This window comes from Gymnogyps californianus, chromosome Z (genome assembly GCF_018139145.2).
Source record: "Gymnogyps californianus isolate 813 chromosome Z, ASM1813914v2, whole genome shotgun sequence".
Lineage (NCBI taxonomy): Eukaryota > Metazoa > Chordata > Aves > Accipitriformes > Cathartidae > Gymnogyps > Gymnogyps californianus.
In genome coordinates, this window is record NC_059500.1 from 44000106 (window position 1) to 44010133 (window position 10028).

The 10028-nt window shown below is 40.9% G+C and overlaps 1 protein-coding gene across 1 annotated transcript; it reads left to right on the plus strand.

The window, feature by feature from the left end:
- Positions 1-900: 900 nt before the first annotated feature.
- Positions 901-7604, plus strand: LOC127027822 (riboflavin kinase-like). Its single transcript, XM_050913678.1, has 4 exons — positions 901-1008; positions 2750-2901; positions 4151-4253; positions 4866-7604. Exons 1-4 carry the CDS (start codon positions 927-929, stop codon positions 4994-4996), a joined length of 468 nt encoding a protein of 155 aa, XP_050769635.1. The 5' UTR covers positions 901-926; the 3' UTR covers positions 4997-7604.
- The last annotated feature ends 2424 nt before the right edge of the window (positions 7605-10028 follow it).

Genomic DNA, 10028 nt, shown 5'->3' on the forward strand with positions numbered 1-10028 from the left:
GATCCAGTTGCTCCCCGAGAGCGGAGTCTAACGAAGCCTGTCGGCAGGAGCGAAGGACACCCCCGGGGGCTTGACAGCCGACTACGGCTCGCCCTGAGCCCTACTGCCTGCCTCCCTCCGGAGACATCCCTCGGCTGAGCTCCCAAAACGAATGACCCGCTTCACACCGCCCAGGCTTTCCTTTCCAGGGCGAGCCCGCGCCCCCGCAAGCGGCCTGCCCCGCGAAGCAGGGCGCTCAGCCTCCGGGAGCGGGCCCTGCGCCACACGCCCGCCCCGCCTCGCCTACCACAGCCCGCGGGCTGACGGCGACCCTCCGGGCGGCGCAAGAGCGCGCTGCCGGCCTGTGACACGGGGGGACGGGGCAGGTGGGTTTATCAACGAGCCCGTTTTACACCCGGTGTGGGAGAGCCTCAGCCGGGCCGGGTCGGGCGGGGTGGGGAGGCCGCCGCCGCCACACGCCGCACCAGCGGCCTCTGCAAGCCGGGCCCAGGCGCTGCCCTGCGCTGCGCTGCCCGCGAAGCGAGGGGAGGGGAGGGAGCGGGCCCCCGGGCAGAGCCGCCAGGCGGCGGCGGGGCGCGGCCCCCCTTCCCTCCGAGCGGGCCTCCGCCGCCGGGCCGCCATCGCGGCTGAACCACCACGCCCACAGACGCAGCTACGCGGCAGACTGAGCATGCGCAAACCCCCTCCATGGGTGGGGTGGACGTAGCGGTGTGGGCAAGTCCATTCTTGAGGGAGACAGGTGCCTACCAGAGAGTTGCATCAATTGAAAACTGGAAAGCTCCACTTAATTCCTCCCCTCTTTTTGGTACCGCCTAGAGCAAGGTGGTGGGGAGGGCTGCGCGCGGGCGGAAGCCGGTCCGTGGAGAGTCGGGCCGGGAGCCGCTGGCGGCTCTCGCCGGCGTCGCGTGCTCGCCCCGCCGGCCGCCATGAGGCACCTGCCGTACTTCTGCCGCGGGGAGGTGGTGAAGGGCTTCGGCAGGGGCTCCAAGGAGCTGGGCATCCCCACCGGTGAGCGGGGTGCGCGGGGGACCGGGGCGGGGCGGCGCCGCTTCCTCCGGCGGGGCGAGGGTGACGCCTCCCGTGAAGGCCACCGGCGAGGTGTTCGCCGCGGCAGAGCCGGGCTCGGCCCGGCCTTGGCCACCCTGCGCGGGGCCGGTGGTCCGCACCGGGTCCCTGTCCCGGGCCCGCGGGGTGGCTGGAGTGCACCCGCCGGTGAGACCGCGGGCCCGGGGGGGTTCCGCAGCCTGCAGGGCTCAGGCCGCCTGAGCGGCGACGTGCCGTGCTCCCGCGGCGGAGGGGCGCGGGCGTCTGGTTCTCCTGCCGAACAGAGCTGCGGGAGCTCGGTTGCCGGTGTCTAAGCTCCTTTGAACTCGGGAGGCGCCCAGCTGTCCCGCACCATTGCGCTGTTGGCATGACTTGCTCGTTCTGTAAATAGGCTTGGCTTGTTCCGTGTTAGCATTTTTCTGACTTTTTTTTTTTTTCCTAGATTGCTTAGAGTCTTGTACCCTTCTTTGTGTTATTTCCCCCCGTTCTGTTAAGCGGTTTTCTTTCAGTCTTGTTTTTTGTTCGTTTAATTATCTAATGATCGACATGATGATGTACAGGATGTAGATAGGCGATCACATGCACGGTGTTGTGGTGTGGCAGCTTGGAAAATATCCGTTCACATAAACCTCAGATTAGAACAAGAAAGGGAGTAGGCATTGGGAGTAGCTGTAAGGAAGGAAGTTCAAGGGGAATAATGTAGAGGTTAAAAAACAGAGCAGGTGGACTTGGCCTACAAAGAAAGATATTTTCCTATTGCTCACCTCTGTTTCAGTTGGCTAAATACAGATAGATATGTAACTCAAACGAATTTTGGCCTGTCTTAAACAGACACTGAAGTCAACAGTCATGTTGTACTACTCCTAGCAGATAAGGAAACTTTATGGAACCAATCCTGAGGTGCTGGATTTCTGACAACATCTGTTAATAATTTTGCATTTTTCTCTTGATTGTGTATGAATGGTGCATTCATATCAAGGAATAGGGGAGGGAAGTTGTTACTGCTTGTGAGCTTTGATAAAATTTCAGTAACCGTACGTTCTTTCAAATCAACTTAATGTCTTGCATGAAGAGATCTACTCATGTGGGAAGCAGAAGTAGGATAGTAATTTTGAAAGAAGGTTAGGTTCAGTCAGAAGGGAATTTATTTTACTTTAGATACATAGTTTTCAAAGAAAATCCCAGAAATCCACAGATGCCTCTGAAAGGCAACTTCTACAAAATTGACAGGTGACTAAATCATAATTTCATTTATTTCTACATATTTTATTCCATGAGTAATTATTTTACTAACAAGTAAATAGTTCTGAGATGCTATTTTACAGTGCAGAAGAAACTTCATTTTTTTTTTTCCTCATCTTTCACCATGTTAAAGCTGTGGTAGTTATCATAAGAGTGAAATGCGTTCTGACTGGATGTATTACATATTTATTAATTATTACCCCAGAAGAGAATGTGTGTAACTAAAATATAGTATGCATAAGAGATGTGATAACTCTCGTATTGCCACAGGGACTGAATTTTATGAAGCTGTTTTGTATTTTGTACTCTGCCAAATGGCACGTTGCATCATTCTCATCATCATTGGTGTTATGTTTGTAAATAGTATGTAGGCAGAGTTTGGCTTTTAAGTGTTTGAAGATTCTGTTATGTCCTTGACTTACACAAAGTCACTCACACTTTACACTTTCTAAAATTTTTGCAGCTAACTTTTCTGAGCAAGTAGTTGAAAGCTTTCCATCTGATATCTCTACTGGTATATACTATGGATGGGCCTGTGTTGGAAATGGAGATGTGCATAAAATGGTTTTGAGCATAGGATGGAATCCTTTCTATAAGAATATTAAGAAATCAGTGGTAAGAATTTTGCTTTGTGTGATATTTTTATTATAATAAATGAGCCAGATGTTGAATTTGAATAAGATAAGCAGAATTTGATCCATAAATGAGATCTAGAAATTCTGTTTGCTCTTAGAAATGTATTTGGTGTCTATATTATATGCTTGTATTCTGAAGAGAAAATACTCTCAGTAGCCAGAGAGTATGCAGCTGCAGGTGAATGAAGTTTATTTTCTTCTTTCTATTCCATCATTACTTAAATATTTCCAAAATAAAAATTTAACAGTATTTCTGAAGGGGTGGTTACTTATGGTGCTGATAGCTAGCTAAACATGAGCTTAATAGATTATGAGAGCCCTACCATGAGCTGGAACATACTAATCTATTGTTCTCTGCAATCTATCTACGTTTCAAATAAGAGACATTGGGGCATCTTAAATTCGAAGGTACATAATAATAGAATGGAGGAGTTGAGTTAAAATTCTGAGCTGTGACAGCTGTGTTTTTCTTGCTGTCAGGTACTGGTGCTTTTCCTGAGTCTTGCAGAGCTCTGCTTTAATTGTTTAAACCACTTCTATTTGGGCGTGAATCTCTGCTTCTAAGGTTCTAAGTGTTTGAAGACTCCGTAATGTGCTTGTCTTATGCAAATGTATATTTGTTAAAATTTTCGCAGATAACTTTTCTGAGCAAGTAGTCAAAAGCTTTCCATCTGATATCTCCACTGATATATGCTATGGGTGGGCCTATGTTGGAGAGGGAGATGTGCATAAAATGGTTTTGAGCGTAAGATGGAACTCTCTCAGCCTTCACTCCTTCTTGAATTTTATTATTCAGTTCCCATGTGAGCTGGTTGTAAAAGCTCTCCTTAAGCGAAGTATTTCAATCAAAGTCTTCACAGTTATTTGGATGCATCAACTTAAAGATGAAACATTAAGCTTTTTTTGTGATTTGCTGCCTTGGAAATCTTACCTCCGAGGAGAAGTGGAGCGTTTCTCCTGAGTAATGGCTTTCTTTTCTTTTTTTTGGCTATCAGAATACTCTTAAGTGAGTAATTTTTCTTAAATTCCATGCAAAGTACAGTTCTCTTTCCTAACATAAGCAAAAGCCCATGCCTTTTAATCTTGCATTATACATGCTAAACTAAATATCCCTTTTATTGGTATGTGTTGGGGAGAATTTGAATTAGGGATATTAGCTGTACCTCCTTACAGTGAGGGAAATAAACTCAAAGTGCATCATAAATGCCAACTTATTTCTCTTCCTTTAGGAAACGCACATTATCCACACCTTCAAAGAAGACTTTTACGGAGAAATTCTTAGTATAGTCATAACTGGATATATTCGACCGGAAAAAAACTTTGATTCCTTAGGTCAGTATTGCAGGTCTCTCTCAAACTAGTCTCTTATCTGTTTTATTCATGCAAGTACTGTGTCTTCACTGTCTCACTGTCTCTCTTTCCATAATGAGATGTTTTATCTGTTAACCTTTGAAATTTCAGTAAAATGTTTTCATAAGCTAAATGTACAAGTTGGTTTAATTAAAAAACCCAAAAACATACCCCCACATCTTCCAATGTATAACACTAAAAAATTGTATTGTTGTGTCACTTGTCTGAGGAGTAATTTTGAAATCACGGGCTTGTCATAAAAGCATCAGGCTAGTCTGTTAATTTCTTTTTAAGATGTTGCTCTGTTAGAATTGAAACACTTCATGAAACTGTTGATCTTTTGCTAAAATGTCGTTTGGAACAAGGAGAGGGTGGTGCTTATAATGGTGAAAAATGTAACTCTGGCGTGTTTAAAGGAAAAAAAAAAAGGCATTTTAAAACCAAAGAATTTTGCCTTTCAAACCTTGTGGTAGTAATTATATTCTACTTCTGTGATTGTTGTCTGGTATTCTGTAGTACACCTTATTTTCACTTGCTATTGTGTGTTCAGAATTCAAACCAACTTTTAAATATCCCTATTCTTATCTTTTTCAGAGGCGCTCATTTCAGCAATTCAGGAAGACATTGAAGAAGCAAAAAGACAGCTAGATTTACCAGAACATCTTAAACTCAAAGATGATAACTTCTTTCATCTGCCAGAAGGCAAAATAGTGAACAATCACTGAGCAAACCCATGCGGCTTTTTTTTTCTTGCCCTTTTTTTTTTTTTCTCCCCTGTCGTGGAGCTTTTATATTTGCACTGCTTTTATAGGTACTTTGTTGTCATATGTCTGTTTAGGTAACTGAGGTTGGAACCAACCATACAAGATGATTTCAGTTTCCTTGTGTTAATTCATCATTAACCCAGTCACTCAAAAGGAGTAGAAGGCTGGTTTAGGTCCGTACAGATAAATTGTGTATCCTAAAGTTACCAGTTGTTCAGACATCTGAGCACATGCAGAACATGACCAAAGTTAATTGTGACCTCTTCTGACCCTAAGGTATGTGTAGTTCACTTAAGTGAAGAATGTCTGTTTTTAACACACAGAATGTTATTCCAACCTCTTTTCCCAGTTTTATGTCATTCTTACATCTGGATTTTAGCTAGTAGCTTAGAAAGTTTTGCTGTTGATTGAGTCCGAAATTTCCTGTGGTGCAGGAAGCCATTGATTAGCTAACAATAGCAAGATTAATTCTCTATAGTTCTTAATTTTTCTTACATGCTACACAGCTGTCATGGTTGAAGCTGTTATTTTAGTTGAAATTATTTATTTTAAGTTTATTTGAAAAGGAGGAAGTCACTGTTGCTCATTGAGTTACTGGAATCTGAAATACACTTCTTCATAGTTGACTGTACATATGACAACATATGACCTGTGTAGTTTACTTCTGAGGAATTGTTTCACTGAAATTCAGGAAATGAATGACAGCGTGAAAGTTGTTAAAATTTAAAGGTTCAGGCACAAAAGATGCAGAAACAGTATAACAAGACTTCTGCTCGTTGGGCCTTAAGGCAAAAGAGGTAATGAAAGGCACCTTTGCATTTTATGTGCTGCTGGCATTTGTCATAGGAAAATGAGGAGAACCTTGGGGTTATTCACTGCACTGGCAATAAAATGGCTGACTTGAAGACTGACGTTATTGTAAGGCATAGAAAAATCTCATCAACTCTCTGCACCAAGTGCAGGTAAGAGCCAAGGTTTTGGCTGACCAAGTAGATCAATACACAAATGAAAGCCTTTGGGGATTCATGGAATAATATATCAACTCTGTAGTGGGTATTAGTTATTTATTACAAGTAATTGCAGCTGGTCCTACTCTGAAATGTAGGGATAGATAAATGGAGTGGGTATTTTCAGAATTGATAGTAATTTGGAAAATACTTCTTAAAGTGTGTAATGTGTGATTCCAGACCTAGTCTCTTTTTTCCTCTGATAATTTTTTCTGTCCCCTACTCAGTGAGTGGAACTAGGTAAGCTGCAGTGACTTTGTCATGTTCATAATCTTTTGACGTCAGCTTGTGATGTGGCTGGAACGTTTTCTGAAATTCAGAATGGCTCTGGGGATATGTCTCAACTGTAGTTCTGTGTCTGAACTACCATGTACAATTTGGAATGCCCAATTTCTGTAGTGCAATTTTATGAATTTACTCCTTGTCCTATCCTATTTGAATCCTACTTTTCACTCTAGGGTTTAAGAGAGTTTTAACAAGGTAGCCATTTGGGTCTTTGTGGCAGGTGGTGTCAGGATGTTAGTTCCACTTCGTATTGTTTCAACTTTCAGCTAATATCATGGGATATTATTAGGGAAGAGGTCTTGAGCAAATCCAGGACTCGTGTTTGCTCTGTAGGACTTCAGGAGAAACGTGATTCCATTTAAATGAATTATTCACCAGTGCTGTTGACAGCAGAGACAGACGGACTACAGAATTGCATGGGGCAGTTAGCAGCAGTTAGATATACTTTCTTTTAAAGGAGAACAAAATAATTTAGTGGACTTCTACTATATAACGTGTTGGAAACTGTATTTCTAAAAAGTCTGTAAAAGAATTGTCTTGCAAGAGTGACAGTTGGATATTTTACATTTTAAAATGGAGGGATGAAGGGAGAAATTTTTTTTGCAAAGATTTGAGGCATTCTTGAGATTATAATAATATAAAAATCTTATATTTTACTTCTTTTTTTTTAAAGGATAAACAAAAGCCACACTAGTCAACTGAATATATTGTCAAGAATGTATTTAAAGAATAGATGGCTGTTCATCATGGTACTGTAGCTAAACACTCATAGCCTTCCTTTAAAATTGTTTTTTGCCAGTAGTTTCATGTGTCTGTTGTGTAAACCATGGTGCCTTAAGCTGATTGTCTGAATAATACTTTTCTGTATCTGCTAATAAATACTACTATCAAAAATTCAATTCACGGTTTGATTATAGAACCACTGTGTGCTATCAATAGAGAACAATGTTAAAGGGAAAACTTGAAAAACTGTTAGCTTGCTCTCAAATCTTAGCTGAGGTGTGATGTATGGATACACTAAACTAATAAACTGCTCTTCCTGTGTTTGTCTTCATATTAGAGAAAATGTTACTACATTCATTTGGCTGAGTGTACCTGTCCACATTATTTAAGAGAAAATGTTATATATCAACTGTTTAAACTCAATACATAATTCTTAGCACAGTATAAACTTTATGAAGGGTTATATTTTTGTATTATGTACAAATAACTGTATTTATTTCAGTTTATGTTGCTGCACTGTACCATTAATAAAGGAACTGTAATTGACAAAGTTATCCTTCTTGTCACGGGTTTCCTTTCCTTTGCCATGCCGAGCAAAGTTATTTGTCTCAGTCTTACACAAAGCTTTGTGGGGGTGACATTCTAAAAAGCTAGACTGACAGAAAAGAGTAGTGAGATGTTGTTCAACCTTCCTAGTGTGCCTGAAAACTGGCCCCACTCTGGGGACTTTTGTGCTTTAGTCAGAACTTGTGGGAGCTACAGCCTTAGAATTCACAGCCTGAAACCTGTGAATCAATTTGTCTATACACTTTCTCTCAAAATTTTTAAAACTGCTTGTTTCTTTTAGGATTCAGATGGAAGAAGTTGCATTCTTCTATGTTCTGCTTCAACTGCTAAACATTCATCTAGGTCAGGGCAAGGATTTATCTACTGCTGCTGAAGGAGAGTCAAACCTGTATCTTAAAACACGTTGTTGTGGCTCTGGCCTCTCTGGGGAAAAAGTTCCTCTCATACTTCCACTCTTGGCAACTGTTTATATGTAGACCTTTATATAACCTCTGCCTAGCATCACTGAAGTTACATCAAGAAAGAATGTATCAATATTGGTATATGCGGTAAGGGTTGCTTTTTTTATGTCACATGCAGTGGACTCTCCAGTGTAGGCTGGTATCTGTCAGAAATCATGCCTTTAACAACAGAGTGCTCAGACTGAAGGTATGGATTTGAGAGAGAGAAATCCTCACGCATCTACGTTGTTCAGGGCTTTTTTCAACACTCAGCACTGTCATTTCCAAGCATCTAGATTTTCTACTAGTTGTATTTTGGAATTAAAAAAAAAAATTTAAAAATATCACAATGCCTTCAGATGTCTTTTGTAATCAATATGCTTCATATAGAGGTATAACCTTTTTTCCACACATGCTTGTATTTTCTGAAGGGAGGAGAAGGGTTGGAAAAAAACCCTAATAAGCAGAAGGCCATACTTGCTAGTGTGATGGTTGGAAAACTTATGTTATCTACTCTTCCAGAGGAACATTTGGGTAGATTTGTGGCCTCTTTTGTTTTTTAAATAGGCTGGAGCTTTAAAAACATTACTAATAATGGCAGTTATTATCTAATTAAGTGTGTAACTGAAGGTAATAATCTCTATCTTGATCTATAATGGTTGGGAATTAATTTTGGCTTCTTGTTTGTGGCTCAGAATAGCCAAGTGCTTAGTATCTTTTGTGTGTTCTTAAGTTTGCAGTTGGTTTGCTTCTTCCATGGTGCTAAGATTCATAAGTGAAAGAGGAAGGCACAATTCAGTGCAATCAATGAATACAGTAAGATTTGTATTTGGCATTTTTGTTTCCTAATTATGAGAACCTAGGTGAGGGAATTAGTTTTTTGCATAAAAACCAGGAAAAAAACCAAAAATTTTGAATTGAAGATGATGTTAAGTGACAAGAAAGAGAAGAAAGAATACAGCAAAGTAACTGAATGGGGATTTTGGTCATGGCACATGCAGTGAGGATGGAGGAACTCAACAAAAAAAATGAGGAAGAACAGTTTAACATAATGGGAACTCTTCATGAAAAAGGCAAGTGCTTATCTAGATGCTGAATAGATAATATAAATGAGGAACCATAAAAGAACATTTATTTCCCTTTTTAATACTCAATTGAACGTGTAATGTAAATCTGCAAAATCATGCAAAGGAAAAAAAATGCATCTGTTTTGTTGGTTAAGGAGGTCTGCCTCCTGCTTAAATCTATTCTGAAAAGGGACAATGGAAAAAAGTTGGAAATGCTACCTACTTTACAACGTTATATACTTTCCTAGGGAAGAATCTTCCGTTGTGTTCACAATTAATGAAGTCTCGGGAGATTTGTTAAAATCAGTTTTTAGACATGTATTAGGCAACCCCCTAAATATTTCTGAGCAGTAGGAAACAACCAATAAAAGTAGGAACATATCGTACTTACTTGGAAAGAGAGCAGAAGTTACATGTGCATATGATGTCTACTGTTAATTTTGGATCTTAATGTCTATAAATTTATCTAGTTCATTGCAAATACGTACGTCCAGCCGGAATCTTCAGTCATCTGTTTTTTGATTGCAGAAGTGATAGCTTATGTATCCATCTGTACGTTCTTGAAAAGGTAATACTGCTATTACGATATTTTGTATTAAATTTATTCAGCACTTGAAATGAGCTTTTAAACCCTAATTCCTAATCCTAGCATCTTTAGTGTTGCCATATACCTACTAAGTAGAAAAAAAATGAGTCACAGTGGAAAAAACTTCTTAGTCTTTCTATTCAGGAGTCCTTTTGAACCCTCAGAACATCTGTCTATTCCTCATCACGTTGCACGTCTGGTTATTCCTTAAAATTCAGGCTTGAAACCACACTTGTGTTTTTTTAGGTTGAGGGTAGATGAAAACTCTATGGTTAACACAGCTCTATTTTGCTGAAAGAAATGTACCTTTCTTCCCTC

What these genes read in the sequence shown, in the direction of transcription:
- LOC127027822 (XM_050913678.1), top strand. Translation starts at nt 927, where the DNA reads ATGAGGCACCTGCCGTACTTCTGCCGCGGGGAGGTGGTGAAGGGCTTC. An exon ending in GGAGCTGGGCATCCCCACCG is followed by an intron (nt 1,009 to 2,749) that starts GTGAGCGGGGTG and finishes AAATTTTTGCAG; the next exon opens with CTAACTTTTCTGAGCAAGTA. An exon ending in AAAAAACTTTGATTCCTTAG is followed by an intron (nt 4,254 to 4,865) that starts GTCAGTATTGCA and finishes TATCTTTTTCAG; the next exon opens with AGGCGCTCATTTCAGCAATT.